Genomic DNA, 21,353 nt, shown 5'->3' with positions numbered 1-21,353 from the left:
GACTTCTTCATTGCAAATACCTTTTTTCACCAACATCAACAGCGACTGTACACGTGAACCTCGCCAGACAGAATACACAGGAATCAAATCGACTACACCTGTGGAAAGAGATGATGGAAAAGCTCAATATCATCAGTCTGAACAAGGCCAGGGGCCGACTGTGGAAAAGACCATGAATTGCTCATATGCAAGTTCAAGCTGAAACTGAAGAAAATCAGAGCAAGACCACGAGAGCCAAAATACGACCTTGAGTATATCCCACCTGAATTTAGAGACCATCTCAAGAATAGGTTAGATGCACTGAACGCTAATGACCAAAGGCCAGATGAGTTGTAGAATTACATCAAGGACATTATACATGAAGAAAGCAAGAGGTCACTGAAAAGACAGGAAAGAAAGAAAAGACCAAGATGGATGTCAGAGGAGACTCTGAAACTTGCTCTTGAATTTGAGCAGCTAAAGCAAAAGGAAGAAATGATGAAGTAAAAGAACTGAACAGAAGATTTCAAACGGTGGCTTGAGAAGACAAAGAAAAGTATTATAATGGCATGTGCAAAGAGGTGGAGACAGAAAACCAAAAGGGAAAAACACGCTCGGCATTTCTCATGCCGAAAGAACTGAAGAAAAAATTCAAGCCTAGAGTTGCAATAGTGAAGGATTCTATGGGGAAAATATTAAACGACACAGGAAGCATTAAAAGAAGATGGAAGGAATACACAGTCATTATACCAAAAAGAATTAGTCAACGTTCAGCCATTTCAAGAGATAGCATATGATCAGGAACCCATGGTACTGAGGGAAGAAGTCCAAGCTGCTCTGAAGGCACTGGCGAAAAACAAGGCTCCAGGAATTAACGGGATATCAACTGAGATGTTTCAACAAACGGATGCAGCACTGGAAGTGCTCACTTGTCTACGCCAAGAAATATGGAAGACAGCTTCCTGGCCAACTAACTGGAAGAGATCCATATTTATGCCTATTCCCAAGGAAAGTGATCCAACTGAATGTGGAAATTATAGGACAATATCATTAATATCACAAGCAAGCAAAATTTTGCTGAAGATCCTTCAGAAGCGTCTGCAGCGGTGTATCAACAGAGAACTGCCAGAAATTCAGGGTGGTTTCAGAAGAGGACGTGGAAGCAGGGATATCATTGCTGGTATCAGATGGATCCTAGCTGAAAGCAGAGATTACCAGAAGGATGTTTACCTGTGTGTTATTGACTATGCAAATGCATTCAACTGTGTGGATCATAACAAATTATGGATAATATTGCGAAGAATGGGAATTCCAGAACACTTAATTGTGCTCATGAGGAACCTGTACATAGATCAAGAGGCAGTTTGGACAGAACAAGGAGATACTGATTGGTTTAAAGTCAGGAAAGGTGTGCATCAGGGTTGTATCCTTTCACCATACTTATTTAATCTGTATGCTGAGCAAATAATCCAAGAAACTGGACTATACGAAGAAGAACGGGGCATCAGGATTGGAGGAAGACTCATTAACAACCTGCGTTATGCAGATGACACACCCTTGCTTGCTGAAACTGAAGAGGACTTGAAGCACTTATTAATGAAGGTCAAACACCACAGCCTTCAGTATGGATTACACCTCAACATAAAGAAAACAAAAATCCTCACAACTGGACCAATGAGCAACATCGTGATAAACGGAGAAAAGATTGAAGTTGTCAAGTATTTCATTTTACTTGGATCCACAATCAACAGCCATGGAAGCAGCAGTCAAGAAATCAAACAACGCATTACACTGGGCAAATCTGCTGCAAACGGCCTCTTCAAAGTGTTGAAGAGCAAAGATGTCACCCTGAAGACTAAGGTGCACCTGACCCAAGCCATGGTATTTGCAATCGCATCATATGCATGTGAAAGCTGGACAATGAATAAGGAAGACCGAAGAAGAGTTGACGCCTTTGAATTGTGGTGTTGGCGAAGAATATTGAATATACCATGGACTGCCAAAAGAACGAACAAATCTGTCTTGAAAGAAGTACGACCAGAATGCTCCTTAGAAGCAAAGATGGTGAGACTGCGTCTCACATACTTTGGACGTGTTATCAGGAGGGATCAGTCCCTGGAGAAGGACATCATGCTTGGTAAAGTACACGGTCAGCAGAAAAGAGGAAGATCTTCAACAAGATGGATTAACACAGTGGCTGCAACAATGGGCTCAAGCATAACGATTGTAAGGATGGCGCAGGACCGGGCAGTGTTTCGTTCTGTTGTGCATAGGGTTGCTATGAGACAGAACCAGCTCCACGGCACCTAACAACAACAACATATAAAGTGCCTAAAAAACCAAACCTGCTGCCGTCGAGTCCATTCCGACTCATAGCGACCCTATAGGACAGAGTAGAACTGCCCCGTAGAGTTTCGAAGGAGCGCCTGGCAGATTCGAACTGCTGCCCTTTGGTTAGCAGCCATAGCACTTAACCACTATGCCAGGAGGGTTTCCTATAAAGTGTCTAAAGTAGCTACTATTTTTCATTAAATCCCAGTGTGCCGTTTTCTTCCTGAACTTATAGGAACCTCAGACAGTATAGTTATTTCCAAAACCACAATTCAGCAAGACCTTCAAGACGCTTACTGAATTTCATTATAAAAATGAATATGAATAACTTCCACAAGATGCCACTATGTCCCAGCCCTATTTCCCCAAATTCAAGGGATTTGAAATATTGTATAACTGTATGGCTGATGCCCTCTGCTGGCTTATTTTTGTTTTCTTTGTCCTTGAGCCTTTGGCTTTGAAGATGGCTCCATTCGCACCCTCTCATATGCTCGGTATGAATTCTTAAATCCATAGTTTAAGGCTGCCCAAAGGCTTTCTCAAAAGTTTACAATAGTGACACAGCTTACAGGAATAACACTGACATCACTGTGGTCACCACACAGGATCACTGCTGTGTGTGCGTGCGTGCGTGTGCGGGTGTCTGATTACTGCTGCACTCACATCCCTGTGCAGCTTCTAGCTACATGCCCATCGTTTATCAGCCACATCATGGCACAAGATAAGCACAGCTGCAACCTTTCCTCTACCCCTCCCATCCCAACTACAATCCCTAGCACCATTTTGGAGGGATGGGCAAAGCTGCCTCCCCATTCCTCCCTCCTGGCTCTCACTTGCCCGCTGCCACCAGCCTCCCATCTTATACAGAGTGACAAGAAGCAGAGCTGAGGGGAGGAGATCTAATGCAAACAAGATGCAACAGATCCGGATTTAACCCTTCCCTTCCCTTGGCTCACATTCACCATAACATTCCCAGTAAGTGGAAACCACTGGTATTTTGTTGGCACCCTTTAAGTGTGGTTTCAATTTCAGAGACTGGCTGGATGACTGAAACTAAGTGATAAGTACCTTTCCCAGCAACTCTCACACTAGGTCAAGCCAGTCGCTACCTCAGCCTGAATCCCACGCCATTGGCAACGCTTAAGGGTGGGGAGTTCTTAATATTTTCTTACAAGTGGTTTAGCTCTTCTTCATTTGCAGTTTTTCCCAAACTGTTTTGGAATCCATTTGTATTCCAGGCATTTGCCGACTTCTTGGAGTTAAATGCAAAAAGTGTATAAATTTATATTTTCATTTGTCTTGCCCAAATTTCAAAGGGTGTCTTCTCCTCCTAACAAGTCATATTTTGGTGGACAAATCAACATTGGTTTTCGCTCCTCCCAATAAGTCACAACTTGGTGGATAAATCAACATTCCTTTTCACCCTTGGCAATTTTATAGGCAGTTTATATATCCTTCCAGCCTTCCTCCCAGAGTGTGGTGGTCTAGTCTCTAACCCACATTCATGGGGCAGCCCCTTTCCCTCTATTCCTATCATTTTGATTATCCTGGTTATCCTTCTGTGATGCATTTCCAATTCCACTATAGCCTGGTTGTGGGGCAAACACTCAATATAAAGAATTCCCAGTAAGAAGCACTGGGTTCTCTTTAGATTTCAATACCCTTCTAAATTATGCCCAGAAGTTTGAGCCCTTGTCCACTGGATACTGTGTATGGGACACTTCAGCCTGGATGCATCACCTCAGGCACTTCGCAGTTAACACATCCCATTCTGACCTCACGATGGGCATCACCTCTAAAACCCACTCCCAATTCTGTTTGTTCATGGCAGTCAATGGAAACACAAAATCACTCAGGCTGGAAGCCCCATCATCATCCTCTGATGTTCTTCCTCCCTCCCAACGTGAAGTTGCCAAATCCTCTGAAAATCTCTCTAATCAGGCCACTCGTCTTCGTGCCCACTGCCACCCCCCTCAGTCCAGACCACTGGCCCCATAATTTCTTTGCTCTCCATGCTCAACCTCTAATTTCACCCCAAAAACTGCTGCCAGAACTAACAGATAGGAAGAAAGAAAGGTATGTTTGGTGGGACAAAATATATATTTGTTGATAGATGCCGTCAACTCTGACCCATGGCAACCCACATGTCCCAGAGGAGAACTGCTCCATAGGATTTTCAGTGGCTTTCAGAACAGACCTGTCAGAATAGATCACCAGGCCTTTCTTCCAAGGCTCCTCTGGGTAGATTCAAACCACTAACCTTTTTGTTAGTAGCCAAGTGCTTAACCATTTGCACTACCCAGGGACTCTCTCTACCAGGGCTTCAAACCACTTCTAATCTGTTCAGTCACGGCTGATGGGAACAAGGCAGGGCTTTGAACCAGTTTGAAGCGGTTCAGTCATGGCCAACAGAAACAAGGGCAGTTTACACATCGCATAGCAACCAAAATCTCTTGTGCATGGGCTTTTGACCCGAGCAGGGAACAGGCAGCCACTCAAAGATGGCAGCCAACTGCGCTGCTTGGAATGTGTGTTGTTCTCCACAGTCCTGCCAATAATCTAATCTTCCACACCAGGCTCCTCAAAGTTTCCTCATGCGGGAGGCTGGATTATTGGCTCCTGAAAAGTTTCCTGATACAGAGGGTGGATTATTGGCAAGACTGTGGAGAGCACCACACATTCAAAGCAGCACAGTCAGCCACTATCTCAGAGCCAGGCACCGCTGTTTCCTACTCAAAAGCCCATGTGCAAGATTTGGTTGCTATGCAACATGTTTGCTGCCCTTGTTTCTGTCACCGTGACTGAACTGTTTAGAACCAGTTCAAAATTCTGCTCTCTACATATATGTATGCATATACTAATACATAATCTTACCACATTCCATTTTAAAATCTCCTTAATTTCCTATTGACTACAGGATTCAATAATTCAAAGTATTCAGTATTCTCAGGCCTCATCCCCTCTCACTATAGCCCATCTACCCTAGGCTTCTCATCATTGCCAGAATGCAATGTTCATTCTAGTTGTAATATCCTTCTCCCACAACCACCATTCTTCTATCCACAGAGTCTCCTGCCCCACCCTTCACCCCACATCCAATCCACAACTTCCCATCCTGTGCCACCTCCATACTGAACTTCTACAACCACCAAAGTGAATCAGACCTTGGGTGACTCTAAACCCTATACAGTGTGATAAGAAAGAGCTGTAAATGACACAGGCACATAATTCATCCCACGAAGGAGCCATTCTTCAAAGTGGTCCAAATTTTGGGAACCTTGTTCATATCCATGGATAGGTTGCCATATAAGTTCCCTAAAATTGGTGATTGGAAACTCATTCAAACATGGCAAATGTATTAAAACATAAAAAACAAATGACACAATTTGATACAATTCTTTACCGCCTTCAACCAGCAATGCCTGGCCCTGTTCTTGATGTAGACTATATAATAAACGTGAGCCAAATCTGGCCACTCTAGAGGTGTAAGAAGGCCAAACACAATGCAGGTCAGTAAATGGATGCTCCAGGCTCCACAGGTCTGTCTCTGAGACCCTTCTCTACCATTGGCCAGTGTCCTTGGGTCCATAAAACTAGTCCAATTGACTTTAGTCAAGAAAACCACCCATTTTTGATCATGAAACATAATAGTCATCTGTCCCAATTCTAATCAGAAAAAAACGATGTGAGATGACAGGGCTGAAGGCACTAGTTCAAAATCCTGTTCAAGGTTTAATAAATCTAAGTTTAGAGAAATAAGAACATTACTTCTTAGGAATACCATGCCCTGATGAGATTTCTGAATATCTAGGAAGAAGGGGGCAGTAGAGCAACTTACCCCAAATGAATTACCCCCTGAAGACCATCTGTTCTGAAAGGCACCTGTTACCTTTTACACCTTGTCTCTGCTCTCAAGTCTTCCTATCAATGTACGAACAGTAATAAAACATTAAATAGTGCGACTTATCAGCCATTCTCATTCTTCTAAAGCAGTCTGTATATATGGTCTCATTTAATCATCACAATCCTAGAGATAGATATTATTCCCACTTTCACAGATGAAAATACTGAGACATAGTGCAGTTAAGTAACTAGTCCAGTATCTGGTAACTTACTCCCTCCTTAAACAAGCTGGGTTCTCCGCCCCCCCATTTACCTGCAATTTAGAGCCCAAATTCTTGAGTATCCACAGGCCCCAAATTGTTACTCAAACCTCCCACCCTCCAACACCCACCCTGCAAGTCTCCATAACCTTAGACTCCCATTAAACATACTCTCCCTTCTGTGCCAAGAACACACATGGCACAGTAGTAACAGTCACATTTTACCTGCAAATGTTTTGTGGCCTGCCTAGGAGTTCCTTTTATTTAAACTTGAGACAAAATTTACAAGTCAGATTTCATACTAAAAATCAGGTGTGCTGCTAGTGAAATTTCCTTTGAATTCCAAAGATCTGAATCTAGGCCCAAGTTCTGAATAGAAACAATCAGACTGAGCAGAGTAGTTGGCCTCACTGGACAGGGTTTGCTTTCTCCAGTTTTCCACAGTTGCCATTAGTCAAAGTAGACCAGCTTCACTTGCTCACATTACTGACCTGGCCCTTGAAGGCCTTTGCCATCTTGCTCTAAACAACCATCTTTTACCCATTTAAATCCTCCAAGACTAACCTAAAATGCCAACCCCTTCATTATTTCCTAATCATTCCAGCTGAACTTATCCCCAGTCTCTCTGAGCTCCCATAGCATCCCATAGTACCCTTATAGTTGTGTACTTGCTTCACTGTCTCCATTAGACTGTAAGCAACTAAGTGCACTGCCTCTACATTGTTCATCTTTGTGTCCCCACAAAAGCACCTTAGCCCAATGACAGATAAAGTTGCCCATAAATGTTTGCTAAAATATATTTATGGATATATACAGAACTAAACAGAAACTCTGAGTTTAACCGACCAACTTTGTGATCCTGGGCAACTAAACTGGACAGTGACTCTATATCAACAGTAACTATATATACGGTGGCTCTATATACACGGTGACTCTATATATAAACAGTAAGTCTATATACATAGAATTTTATTCTCTCATTCTGCATGTCCCTTTGTCTATCCCCTACTTACAGAAAAATCATGAGACAAATCGACTGATGTGTTGTTGTTTTTTTAATAAATAGAAGCCACATCACTTCACTGGTTACAGCAAATAATAAATAAGAGGCAATAATTCGAGACGGCCCACAAAGCTTTGTCATCCACAGAATAATAGAAAGGATAAGGACCTTCACCACCTCAGCCTTTGGTTAACTTTTTCTTTTAATCTCTGCTCTCCCACCCACATCAGCATGCTACTCCCAGAACGGAATTCCGTCTTCAAATCTTGGTTAGCTAGGAGGCTAGTTTACAAGCTTGCCTTAGTAATGGAGTCTGGAGATTCCTAACTTAGCTGAGGAACCTAGACAAGTCTTCTTTGATTTCAGCTTCATCCCAAGGCCCATGAATGTTTTCTTTAAAGAGCTGCAGGCGAATGAGGTAGAAAGGGCAGAGACACGAGATGGAAACAAGCAGAAGGGCAAAGAGTATGGCTCCCACACCACTGATGGATAACAGGCCTCCCAAGGATGCAAACGCGAAAAGCAGTGTGACCCCTACGTAGCTGCGAGGGGTACATGCCTTCAGTTTCTTCTGCAACATGGGCCACAGGGCAAAAATCTGGATGGCAAATGTCACCATGATGAAGGCATGCAGGGACCGGGGCAGGCGTGAGGCCAGGCAGACAGAGGCAAAGATGGCCATGTTCAAGGACAGTGTGCTGGATACGATGGCTGCATTGGCACCATAGTCGAAGAAGATGAGGTGGCCTAACAGCATGAAGACTGACATGGCATAGATGGTGTCAGTGCTGACAGACTCTGTCAGGGTCTTCAGCACTGGTGAAAAACCATATGTAAAAGTAATGAAAACTAGTGCACTCTTCAGGTCTGCCCACCGAGTCCGCCCACTTTTCTTCCGCCCTTCACCTCCATCAATGAGATCAAACAAAACATAGCCAATCAATGAAGAAGCCAGGCCAGTCCCAAAAAGCCAGTGAGGGGCCAGAAGACCTTCGTCCATATACCACCAGATAACCACAAAAACACACACACTGCACAGCTGCTGTATCACCACACTGGACTCAAACACCACAGCCCAATATTGGTATTTCCGGGCATAGATGTTTTTCCGGAAATCTTCCAAGAACCGTGGATCCACGTAGTTATCGGGAAACGGCTGTCGCTCATACAAGACCTTCTGCCACCTGGCCTCCTTGGTGTTACTTACTGGCTGGTCACACATTATCCTTTCCCTCAAGCTCAGGCCAGGTCAGTCTCCCTCGCAGAAGTCCATGTAGTTCTGGTTCTTTATGAAGTTTTGAAATAAGAGTTCTCTGGAAATTCCATGCTGTGCTGTAGTTGATATTTTACAGACCTTCCCTTGCTTTCAAAGGCAGCAACCCAGGCTAGGCTTGAGCTTGTTCTCTGAGGCAGGACAATACAGCAACTTCCTAGAAAAAGAGAGACTATGAACCTACAAAAGCTGTGAAAGGTCAAGGATAGGACTGAGTTAAAAATCAAACCAACTCAACCCACTAAAAGTCTGAGCAGTAGTAGCCATTTCATAATTATGGACATTTAAACTGCATTTCACATTTTAAAATTATAATTCCTTGAACAATAATAGTTACTACTGTTAGCTAGCATTTATTGAGTACCTATATTTTTTTACTATGTGCTAGGTGGCTTACGTACCTTCTTTCATTTAATCTTCATAATCTTTCCAAGTTGTATTAGTTCCACTTTAACTAGGAAAACGACTGAGGTTCCAATTACTTAGGTAACTTCAGCCCAAGGTAACACAGTGGTAAACTGGGGAGCCAGTGTTCAAACCCTAGTCTGATCCCAAAGCCTGGGCCTCACCTCCTGTCTCCCTCTAAGCCAGCTCCTCACTGCTGGTTCCCATACCAGAGTCCGTGGATGGGCTTCAGAGGGGCCGCTCTAAAGTCAACAGTAAACCGCACAATACGGAAAGGTATGAGCTCTGCGGTTTATTTACCCAAAACCAAGGGCTCAAAGGAACTAAAGATTCTTCAACCATTAACCGAGCTGAACATCCTTTGAAGAGCTACGGTCCGACTTAAAACCGCGAAACTCCTGTGAGGACGGAAAAAAAAATCACTCCTTTTCCACAACGGGAAAAAGTCAGAAACACCAGGGCCAATCCAGCAAACCCGCGAAGAAAATTCTTACTGCCCAACCTTTATTTCTTCCAGGGAGACCACGACAGGCTTTGCTTCACAAGCCAGACACCCTGGGCGCCCCCGCACTGGAGCAGGGACCCCAGCCCGCAGCCACCCGCTGTGCGGCGCCGATGTGGGCAACGCCCGCCTTCAGGGTCGCGGCGGAGGCAGGGTGGCCCTGGGGGCGCCCTTCCCGCCCTCCCGGGCCTCCCCTGCCTGCCGCCGCCCCTCATCCAGCCTTGGGCCTACGGGGGATGGCAGAGGAGAAGGGGACCCGGAAACACTGACGTCCACTAGGAACCCACCTGCCCGCGGGCTCCCAGGGGTGCGCGGCCGGGAGAGGGCGGCCGCCCGCCTCCTTCCCCATCCGGGGCGCCGGGGTCGCGACGGCGAAGGAACACTTCCGGGTCCCCCACCTCCTCCGCGGCCAGAGCGTCCTTCTCCGCCCAGGGAGCGCCGCGAGGACGCTGCTGCCCCCTGCTGGTTGCTCGCCCTGCGCCTGGTCCCAAGCCGAATGCTGGGCACCTGGGAAAGCTAATCCCGACAGAAAGAGGTAGTGGGGTGTGGGGGGCCGGGCGAGGATAGGGGTGGGCGCTGGCTGGGAGACGAGAGAGAATAATAATAATAATTAATAATAATTAATAATAATTATTAATAATAATAATATAAAATAATAATAATTCTTTTACTGAGCTCCTGTTATTAAGTCCGGTCCTCAGCTTGGGAATTCCACGCATCCGTGCGTTCTTTGGGCAGGTATTCACCGAGTACGGACAAGCGTCAAGCACTGTTCCCAAGTGCTCCTGATAAAGCAGTCAGTGGAACAGACAAAAAATCCCTGTACTCGTGGGGCTTGCTTTCTTCCACTTTGACCTTCAAAGTAATGAAATCGTGCTCCTTTCGTAGAGGGCAAAACTGAGGCTCAGAGATACTGTCATTTGTCCAAGACCACGCAGGTGGAGAGTGGATGGGCCGAGATTAACACCCAGTTCTCTCTAGTTTCAAACCTTGGTGCTTTCCTCTTTGGCTCCCGGAATGAGTGAGAGTGGAGGACCCTGTGGCTGAAAACATAGCCAGAGGCTTGACACGGGAGGTTGCTAATAGTCCTCCGTGCTCATGGAATATTAGAGGATGAATAAACAGATGAAAGCACTAAGAAGCAAAAAGATACAGTAGAACACAAGATATACTGGACACAAAAGTCAGCAGACCTGAGGCCACTTACTAGCTCTGTGACTCAGGGGAAGTTTTGATTTCCTCATCTGTTAAATGAAGACAACAGTGTTTGCTCTTGGCTACTTCATGGGATGGTTATAAAGGTCAAATATAAAACATGAAAATGTTTTGTAAAGTATTGACTGTAAAGCATGGCTGCTCTCAGATTAGTTTGATCATTGTAATAATGGCAGTGGCCAAGTGTGACAAATTCTACAAAATAACCTCTTTGCATTTCTCTTCAGGTTTCTGTTCCAAAATTTGACAAGATTCCTTGGCTTAGTGAGGCCAGCTTCACAAACAAGCCATTAGTGCTCAGCCTTCCCAAAAGGTAACAGCTCAGCCTCTGAGGGCAGCGGTTTCAAGAAAGGTCTCACAGAGGATGATTTCTTAATAAGGGGTGGAGAGTAGTTATCAGAAGGGCAAGCCTGAGCAGTTGAGAAACCCAAGTCAAGTGCACAAAAACCTGAAATAGCCTGTATTCCCCAGACAGAAGTGAGCACTGAGTACAGGCATGGCCTGGGGAGATACTGTCCGAAATAACTTCCCTCTCTACTGCCACATCTTAACTCTACCAGAGAATTTTGCCCCTGGATGCTACCTTTCTAGACACGCCCTGGCCTCCTTCTCCCTCTTCACCCCACCTTTTTTACTTTGCCTTAGTTTGTTTTGAAATTTTCAAATTTCAATCATCAAGAGCCTAGAGCCATGCAATTCCAGTCTTTATAGAGTAGCCACTCCCTAAATTTGACTTTGAGGCAATCTCTCCCAATGCCACCAGTCCCTCCTCTTCCAAACAAACTGCTATAGAGCACATATTTCCGGGTTTTCTTTGTTTGTTTGAATTTTTGTGCAAAGAGCATTTCAGTGCTGCCACTTGAAATAACTGGGTTTCCTCATGCCCTTCCTCCCCTCTTTTTTGATGAGCTGCTCCCCTGGATATGCTCCTGCGAAGGGGAAATGGAAGGAAGGGGGATGAAATTGTGATAAGCGGGAATTGGATGGGAGAAGCCAGGGGAGGCTGGGGAAGGGCTGGCCAGGGAGGGGGTGGAAGTTCATAGGCATGTCACAGACACATCACACCCACAGGAGGGGTCAGCGCACCGGCATGTAGGGTAGCTTACAAGATAGGTTGTACTCGCTACCAAGAGTTTTTCCTCCTGTTGGTAACTGCCAGGTATCCTCCTGCCCCTAGAGAAGTGACTCTCCATGAGGGACATTCCTGTGGCTCCCGCCTCATCCCCATGTCAGTAACACATACTGTGGCTTTGTCTGCTGCACCTTTGAAAAAACAACATTCTCAATAAGCTGTCACACAGCTTCCGGTATTTTCAGAGCACCTGCAAGTGCTTGTTGTTCGCTTCTGTTGTTTTCACTTAACTTTGAATGTATGTAAACTCTACCTAGTGTCTTAGTGTAGAGCGGCCACTCAGAGGTTCAGTAAGCCCAAAACTTGCTTACAAAATAACACCAGGAGATACAGGTCTTATAAGAGTTGTTAGACCACCAGGGATCAACACCAGTAAAGACACTTTAGCATCTTTCATTGGTGGGGCAGGGGTACAAACTCAAGCACTCAGGAGCATCAGGTCAGGGGCACAGATGAGTAGAGCTGGCCAAATGGGGACTGCAGTGAATAGAGCACCCCTCCACTCCCCTCCACAAAGGGAGCAGCCCACACTCAACCCCAGCCAGTGTTGCCTGCGGGTACCTTAGTCCAGTTGCTGGAAATACTGGTTTTTCTAACAAGGCCAGAAATTTGGATTTTTATGTGAAATTGCTAGTGTTTGACCTCTAACAGGGTAATACCCCACTGTCCCATCCTACCCACACACCTAATGGACCTGTCCCTCCAGCCAGGAACAAAGCGTGCCTGGTGCCAGGCTGCCCCGCCCCCAGCCCCCTTGTTCCTTCATTATATAAGCTTTTCATGTTATTGTCGTAAGTTGCCATCCAGTTGATTCCAACCCACGGCAGCCCCACATGTGCAGAATAGAACCGCAGTCCATAGGGTTTTCAAGGCTGTGACCTTTTGGAAGCAGATCACCAAGGCTTTCTTCCCAGGCACCTCTGGGTGGGTTGGAACTGCCAACCTTTTGGCCAGTAGTCCAGCACTTAACCATTTGTACCACCCAGGGACTCATAAGCCTTTGAGAGGGGTGGGGAAGGGCGAGGAGGGCTTGAGAAAGGCAGGCCAAGAACACAAGTGGCATTCTCAGTGCCTGCCCCCAGTCCCAGCCAGGTGCCGAGTGTCAGAGTGTATATCCGTAGACAGCAGCTGGGAAAGGAAGGGGTGGTTTGTCCTCCTCCAGCCAAGCTTAAACGAGTCACAGGAGAAATTACCTCAGGTGGGCAGTGAAGCTCAACTCACTGCTATTCTGGGAGGATTCGGGCCACTATTCTCAACCCTCATTAAGAGAAATGGAGCTTACCTACCTCAAGAATTCTAAGAAAACAAGCTGACGGTGCCTGTGAGGTGCCCTAAGCTTTCAGGAGTGCAAGATAGGAATGCAAAGTATTTTGAAAGGATGGTTTGTTTTAGTGTCAATGTTCCTTAAGGAGTAGAAACTCCTCACCTGGCAAAGCCCTGCGTTCTGGCTATCTGGCTATTTATTTTTGGCAAAACCCTTTTCTAAGTTACTGACCTTGGCAAAATGGTCTAGACGTGCCTTAAGTATTAGCTAGCTTTGAGGAAGCAGTTCTAACAAAGAACAGCCTGAAAAAGTAAAAGGACATTTAGTGAAACGTGCCCAGAATGCCCCAGCTCAGAGCTCTGCAGACCCACCTGTGGGGCTGGGGAGGGGAGACATGTGCCTGGTGCAGACCCACACTGGCCTGTTATTCTCTCAGGTTAGCCTGACTATGCTGAAGCCTCGCTCATCATCCATCTCCAAAGCCCCTTCCGTTCACACAGAGGTCCTGTTTATTTAAGATTACGATTCGCTGAAGCAGTTCTAACCTGGCCTTCCGGTCTCTCCTGGTCAGCATTTGGGGCAGGTCCAAGACAAAGGCAGTGAAGGAGCTCCTTCCGACCCACTGCCCCGGTCCCGCAGGGCCCAGGGAAATGGTGAGGAGGATGAAACAACAAATGCCTCTTGAACACCAGACTCCTTTCACACATCTTGGTTATACATGAACAATGGACGATGGAATTCTTCCTCGTTAGAGAGAAGAGGTATTCCTGGCATAACTACCAGCATCCTGAGTCCCTGTGCATGGATGCCGGGGGCATGCACAGTGCTGCACACACACAGGTGACTTGTGCTCACCAGGCCCCACACACTGTGGCCCCTTCCGCTGGAATGACAGGAATCCCAGCAGCCAGGAGGCGGCCACAGGCAGGTCACCCTGGGAGGAGAACGGTGTGCGCTTGCAGCATGGCTGCATCACTGGCTGCCTGGAAGGGATGTTTCTGGAGGAAAAGAGTGGTTGGAGGGAGAAGATGATGCTCCATGGAAGGAAATGGCTGGATTGTGTCAGTGGGCAGGGAAGCAGGTCGGGAGTGAAAGGACAGGCACTCGTGAAGCATCAGTAACTTCATCCTTTCAGAAGGAGATTTGGGGTGCACTTTACTCATCTGCTTTGATGAACTCTCTCTTCCCTGCCTTATTTGTACACTGTCTCTAACCATCCAGAATTGGCGCCAGTTAGTTCAAAACAAAAGGGACAGAGAAGCCCAAGGAACTCAGGAGGGTGAAGCCATCTTTTGGGAGCTCCTTTATGGCCTGGGCCGTCCAGAATTGGGGTGGAGAAGGAGAGCTCCCAGGGGTGTTCTGTCTGAAGCAACTGAGGGTTTGGCTCTTCAGTCCATTGACTCTGGTTCTAACTTTCTCATGTTTTGATGTTTCAGGTCTCCTCAGTCCTCTACGACTTTCCTGATTTCATCCAAGAAGGATTTGAATTTGCCATTTTTGTTTCAAGTTCCAGATGCCTCATCTAAGGTACTCAATTGTTTAAATATTGAGATGAAACCAATAGCACTTCTGGGGTGGTATAGAATGTGAATACGAAGGCATTTCCTATCTCCTTAGCACAGCCCTGCGCTTGGCACATCATCAGTCTCCAATGAGTACTTGTTGCATGAAATAAATGAGCACCCCAACCACCCCATCTCAAAGTGCCTTCGGGCCCCAGTCCCCTAGAATTAAGAATAAAGCTTATCCTGTGGGGATTTTCATTTTGAAATAAGTAGAGAAATACTCAGATTTGTCGTACAGAAACTCGTTTAGTTTACTGCAAAGTAGTTGTGGCAAGGCACACAGGTAAGACCTCAAGACACTGATTTAGAGCTGGAGAATTAGAATTAACAGTTACATTGTTAGTTCAATGGTTAGAGTCAGTCTTTAGACTTCAGGCATTTAACGAGTGGCCTTGGGAGGGAGGCTTGATCACATCTCAAACTTGGAGGAGGTCCCCCATGGCTAGGGTCTCAGGTTGGCTGTGGCAGGCAGTATTTTAGAGGCTCTCCGTCTTTAGGGAGTCAGAGAGACGCTTTGCCATTGCCTTGTTTTTGGTGAATGTGCCAAAGTCCAGGGTTTCTATGTGATTTTTTTCACCTTGGCTTTGCATGGTACAGGCCAGGTGATGTCATCCTTAATCAAAAGTACTGTGTTACATTGTTTTCTTAAGGCCAGCCAGATGGTGTATGTTGCATCTTTCTTCAAGATGAGAGATTAAGGAGGTTGTTTATGACACATTTAAATCCCGAGGCCAATTTACACCAGTTTAGTTATATGTTGCATTTTCTTTGTAACAGTATGCAGGTGCAGGGCTATCTTAGAGAGGTTGTTTACTACAAACTTCACAAGCTTCAAGGTTTCAATTTCTAAATTCAGAAATTTTCTATTTCTAACATCACATTGTAAGTGATTTATGCCTACGTGGTTTGAGAGCAACGCAGAAAGCATGCATAAGAAAACTGTAAGGTTAGAATCATAAAAAGCAAAACCAATAAAGTAAACATTTCATGATCTAACCCATGAAGACTGTGAAATCTTAGTGACCTGAGCCAATCCTAATTTCTGGAGTCCCTGGCACTCCCCCAAAATGAATTATTCATGTCTCCCACCTACAACCCTTCGCCTATGGAATTTTAAATTAAAAACCGATCATCTCCCCTCCACCTCACAGAATGTATAGAAGGATCTGGCTCCTGGACAACCCGCGGTGACCCTGCATGCTGTATGGAGGATTCTCTGACCTTAGTGGTGCATTTCCCCAAAGAGGGAGATAGGCAGTCTCTTCACCTGAAAAACTGCACACCCCTCCTGGTGCTGATGCAGGCAGTGAATGCAGCGCCTGGCCCCTCGGGAGATCTCAGGACCATGTGAGCCACAAGTATTAGGAGCAGCCGACAGATGCTTACCCAGCCCTTGGTGTTTGCTTTAATGTAGTTCACAGACCAGTGAGTCACAGGTGGAGCCTACACAAATGAGTGGGTGGATGGGCCAGGTACACAACAACAGGAGTTCCATAGAGCAGTACGAAGTACTTTGAGGGGAAGGGGAGGGAAAGGTCACCTCCAGGTTGGGAGAGGGGTGAGCAGAGGTGCAGCAGGTGAATAATCCGAAAAGGAAGTGGCATGTGCCCTGGATCACACTTAGAGCAAAGAGCAGGGGAGGAGCTGGCACTGAAAGGACTCTCAGGTGAAGGGAAGAGCAAAGACACAGAGACTGAAAGTGCCGGAAACGCTCCTCAAGGAATCGGCAGACAGCAGCATGGGAGTGCAGGGAGGAGAGCCAGACTAGTGGAGCCAGGAGATGGGTGGGCACCCCACCAGAGCAGAGAGGGCCCAAAGGTCAAGAGCATGAGGAGACATTCCAGGTTTGAGCCGAGAAGTGTCAGGACCAGAGCTGTGCTTGACAGTCACCTCATTAACCCCCAACACCTGGGTGACACCTTGGCAAGCAGGTAAGAGTGGCCGCCAGGACACGGACTGAGGGGGGTGAGCGGAGGCACGACGGGCCGCAGTTGCTGCAGAATCAACAAGAAGGCCTTCAGCCACTGCGTCTTTCTGAACTTCCTACTTTGGCAGGACCTCGCTGCCGCCGGGCGCCCCCTCGTCCCAGGTCAGCTCTGGGTCTCGTGCGCCGTCGCATCCTAGGCGCTAAGACTAGGCCGGGCGGAGGAGCAGTGTGGTAGTAATGACCGGAAGTGAGAGGCCATCCTCCGGCCGGGCTTAGCGGTTCTCGCCTGCAATACTCACCGCTGGCCACTAGATGCCAGCCAAGAGCAACAGCTGGTCACCCAATAGGCCGCACTGGAGGCCAGTCTCGGGCCGACTCGTGAGGAGTCACAAATACGTGGCTCCTACAATAGGTCGTTATGAATCAGAATCTGCTGAACGGCAACGGATTTGCTAGAGGAGAACAAGGCACCTCGCCCTGGCCCTGCCGGGGGGTGACCAGGGCCCTTGTGTTTTCGACCGTCAGCTGGTGTGGGTATGAGAAAGAGAATCGTCCTTGCACGTTGGAAAGGCAAACAGGGAACCGAGGATCCCTGCTCTGTTGGTGACGCCTGCAGGTACCTCAAGCCTGCCTGGTACACAGACCTCCTCAAATGTGATTCCAGCCTCGAGAGTCAGCTGTGAGGATGAAGGCATACACGTGGACACCGTGAGCAAACAGGGCTCAGCTGGCAGCTGCTCCTTTGTGGAAAGAAACTGTGTTGTTTCTCAGGGGAGTGGAATGCAGTGTGGACGCAGTCTGTTCCTGCAACCTGCACTTCAGGGTCCTGCCAACAGGCTGCTGGCAGCCCGCAGCCAGCCAGAGGACCTGGCCCCCATGTGTAGGCACAAAGGTCCTGCCACCTGGCTCCCTCTCTCTTCACTGTCACCGGTCAAAGGGCAGAACTTTGAACTGCACATTCCTGCCCAGGAGCAGCCCCGCTTTCGGCAGATGCAGTGTACCTGTGTGGAGCAGTGCCTCCTAGTGAATAGAGAGGATGCGGAGGCAAGGAGTCAAGGAGGGGCAGAGACAGTGAGAGAAGAGAAGCTGAGAGACAAAGAAAGGGAGAGACGGAGAGAGAAAGGGAGAGACAGAGAGAGAGACAGAGAAGTAGACGGGCAAAAAACAGAAAAGGAGAGGCAGAGCTAAGAACAAAAACAAATAAAAGATAAAGAAATTAAGCCTCAACCTTTCCCCACTTTTAAGTATCTCTGGTGGAGAGCCGCCTTTGTTAGGCACAACTAGCACCTGCCATCTACAGGCATCAACTTCCTACCTTTCAAGATGCAGTGAAACAGGAAAGCGTATGGTAGTAGCTGAATAACTGAGGCCAAGAGGTGCCTTACTCAGCCATCCACAGCGTGGCAGGAGCAGGTGTGTGGGAGTGATCTGCAGCTCTGCAGCTGGACACCCGAAAACACTTTTGCCCACTGCTGGGGGTGGGGTGTAAATTTAGCTGGAGCTCCTAGGTTCGTAGCAGATTATAAAATGCCACCCTCACCCTCTTTAATCCCTGTCCCCACTTCTCTCTCTGCGCTCTTTGACGTGGGTTTCTTGTTCCAATCCGATGAGTTAGAGTAAAGATGGGAACACATTTATTTTGTCTTTAGCAGACCTGTGGCAGAAAGCCCTGGCTAAAAAGAGGCACAGCTGGGAAATGTATAGGGTGGAGACTTCCAATTTTCTCAAGAATTCTTTTTATTGTTTTTCACTCATTGACTATCAATTTTGAAAGCTCATGACCACCAAGTAGCCTACCTTAAAAACTCCTGTCCTTTTCCTGTTTACGTTGATCAAACACATACTACCACAGATACTTTATTTTTTAAAGGGAAGTAATAATGGACATCACTGACCTGATATACTGATGGAAATAAAACCATGAATGGTGGATTCATGACTGTCTATTATTTTGTGTTTGTTTGAAATTATTTCCTAATGAACAGTAAAGCATTTTTTAAAACTGTATTTGGCTTTCCCCCATGCATCTGTCAGCTTATCGTACCTGGGGGGCTTGTGCGTCGCTGTGGTGCTAGAATCCATGCCACCGGTATTCAAATACCAGCAGGGTCACCCATGGCGGCCAGGTTTCAGCTGAGCTCCCAGACTAAGAGGGTCTACTTCTGAAAAAAAAAAAAAACTTATCAGAAATCTGGGCAATGAATAAGGAAGACCAAAGAAGAATTGATGCCTTTGAATTATGGTGTTGGCAAAGAATGTTGAATATACCAGGGGCTGACAAAAGAATGAACAAATCTGTCTTGGAAGAAATACAGCCAGGATGTTTCTTAGGAGCAAGGATGGTGAGACTTTGTCTCAAATACTTTGGACATGTTATCAGGAGAGATCAATCCCTGGAGAAGGATATCATGCTTGGTTAAGTAGTATATATGTATACTACTTGGTAAAGTAGTATATATATATATATATATATATATTTTCTCGTAGTTAGGTGCTGTCAAGAAGAGTTCTGACTCCTAGCAACCCTGTAGGACAGCGTAAAACTGACCCATAGTGTTTCCAAGGAGCAGCTGGTGGATTTGAACTGCTGACATTTTGGTTAGCAGCCAGGCTTTTAACCACTATGCCACCAGGGCTCCATATATATGTATATCTGTTGCCATCGAGTAAAAAAAGAGGAAGCCCCTCAACGAGATGGATTGACAATGGTAGCCACAACAACAGGCTCTAGCGTAACAACAATTGTGAGGATGGTACAGGACCAGGCAGTGTTTCGTTCTGTTGTACATAGGGTTGCTGTGAGTCGGAACTGACTCAACGGCACCTAACAACAACAGAGTCTTTTGGGACATTAAAAATGGTTCTCTGGCCACTAATTTTTGGACAAAAAAAAAAAAAAAAAATTTTTTTTTTTTAAAGGGTATAAGCATCATATGGGTCCTAAGATCCCACTCTTCCTCTGAGGAAATATAGTTTTTCTTCAACTCTTTAATCCAAAGAACTTTCTGGCTGATTGCCACTAAATAAGTGTGCTATTGGGCAAACCTCCTAACCTTTCTGGCCCACAGTTTCCTCATTGCATTAATTGAGAGAGCTGAACTAGGTGACCTGTGAGATCTCTCCATTAAAAAGAAGAAAAGGGGTACCGGTGTCAGAGGCCAAGAAGGACAGAGGCAGGACTGTCACTGCTATTCAACGCATGCTCGCCACGTCTATTTTTAAAATCTCCATCTGTGCTTCCATTTTTTAGCTTTTGCTATGTGGACAGGTGTGTGTGTGTGTGTGTGTGTGTGTGTGTGTGGACACAAGAAGACCAAGACAGGCCATGAGCCAGGCCTTAGGAACCACAGCAGGTACTGACCTCGGACATTAGGATATTTTCAGTTGTGGGATGTGAAGAGCAGGCCTTGGCTTCTGGGGACTGGCTGAAATAAGCATCATACTTTGGCCAAGCTACAAACAGGTTGCTGTCACTCTCCTGTCACAGCTGCCATCTGCTGTCATGTGGACAGCTGCTCGAGGAATGAGCGCCCCATTAAGATTTCAGAGCGTCTTCTCTTGGTGGTTGTGACTCTAAAGATGATGTAACCAGGGGCTTGTGCTGTGAACCTTGGCCAGCTCATTCTGGATTCCTCCTGGTGCTGCTGAGCTGGCCTTAAGGAAAGTAAGAGTGAGAAAGGAGTGGGGAGTGCTGCAGAAGGAGAGGTCCTCAGCTTCGAGGCCAAGAGGGAAAGCAAGACTGGAGGGCTGATTTGAGGCCTACAGAACATGGAATCCCAAACTGTAGGGTCTTGCAGTATTCTCATGCAGAAACCTGAAGTCTGGAAAAGGTGAAGGCAGGTGAAGGAATCAACTGCAGGGAAGGCAAGTGCTGCTTGTAACTCTATTAAAAGCATGCCCACCTAAGCATTCTTCCACCCCCACCTCTACCTGTCCAGGCCCTCTTCCTCCTTTCAGAACAAGTGCAAATGCTACTTCCAGGAAGCCTTTCCCAATTCCTCCCATCAGTAGTAGTCTCACTTTTCTGAAGAACCACAGGTACCATTGCCTCCTCTCTGATAACCAATATATCCTAGCTTGAAGTGAGGTTTCAGAAAAGGATGTGAGTCTCAGACATCAGAGATGTGAGGGATGGGGGAAGAGCCTGAGCTGTAGGGGATACCACTCCCAGGCCTCAGGTAACACATGGTAGAAAGTTGAATTAGCCCAGAAGCAGAGGAGTCCACACATACAGACATTTCCTCTCTGGCCTCTCTTCTCGTTACCTCCCCACTCCCAGTCCAGCCATCCCAAAGGATTCCCTGAAGCTGATTTGCTACGTTATTGCCCCATATTGTTGTATACTGTTTCCTGGGCTCAGAGTGCCCTCCCCATCTCTGTTTCCCCACGAACACCTACCCAAGCTTGTATATTCTGTGAACTCTTCTCAGACTCTTCCCTCTCTGCCCCAGCCCTCAGCCCACCCACTGGAGCTCAGTAGCTCCATTTGGTTTTACTGTGGTCTCAGTATATTTCTGTCATTGCACCGTCAACACTGTCGTACTTCTTGGTACACTGCTTGGTGGATGGTGAGCAGCTTGAGGTGGGAAGCTGTGTTGTATTCATCTCAGTGTCCCCAGAACCAAGCTGAATGGGCAAAGGAAAGGATTTGTAT

General features: G+C 46.6%; 2 protein-coding genes across 4 annotated transcripts in view; one reads left to right on the top strand and one right to left on the bottom strand.

Moving 5' to 3' along the window:
- Positions 1-7,600: 7,600 nt before the first annotated feature.
- Positions 7,601-10,008, bottom strand: PIGC (phosphatidylinositol glycan anchor biosynthesis class C). Of its 3 annotated transcripts, none has more exons than XM_010594945.3 (2): positions 9,884-10,008; positions 7,601-8,846 (listed from the first exon to the last, which is right to left on the bottom strand). In XM_010594945.3, exon 2 carries the CDS (start codon positions 8,636-8,638, stop codon positions 7,745-7,747), a length of 894 nt encoding a protein of 297 aa, XP_010593247.1. In that variant the 5' UTR covers positions 8,639-8,846; positions 9,884-10,008; the 3' UTR covers positions 7,601-7,744. The 3 variants fall into 3 exon arrangements, with proteins under 3 accessions (XP_010593247.1, XP_010593248.1, XP_003415274.1); XM_010594946.3 differs by lacking the exon at positions 9,884-10,008 and adding an exon at positions 9,597-9,726; XM_003415226.4 differs by lacking the exon at positions 9,884-10,008 and adding an exon at positions 9,091-9,590.
- Positions 9,316-21,353, top strand: part of C3H1orf105 (chromosome 3 C1orf105 homolog) — a 28,393-nt gene continuing 16,355 nt past the window's right edge. The window contains exons 1-4 of the mRNA XM_064280014.1: positions 9,316-9,370; positions 9,674-10,080; positions 11,039-11,124; positions 14,644-14,734. Coding sequence (XP_064136084.1) covers positions 9,316-9,370; positions 9,674-10,080; positions 11,039-11,124; positions 14,644-14,734 — 639 coding nt within the window. The remainder of the gene's footprint in view (positions 9,371-9,673; positions 10,081-11,038; positions 11,125-14,643; positions 14,735-21,353) is intronic.

This window comes from Loxodonta africana, chromosome 3 (assembly GCF_030014295.1).
Source record: "Loxodonta africana isolate mLoxAfr1 chromosome 3, mLoxAfr1.hap2, whole genome shotgun sequence".
NCBI classification, from domain to species: Eukaryota; Metazoa; Chordata; class Mammalia; order Proboscidea; family Elephantidae; genus Loxodonta; species Loxodonta africana.
The sequence above is the reverse complement of the archived record's forward strand: the minus strand, read 5'-3'. Positions and strand labels throughout refer to the sequence as shown.

Excerpts from the sequence above, each read along its gene's own strand:
- PIGC (XM_010594945.3), bottom strand. The coding sequence starts at position 8,638 with ATGTGTGACCAGCCAGTAAGTAACACCAAGGAGGCCAGGTGGCAGAAG.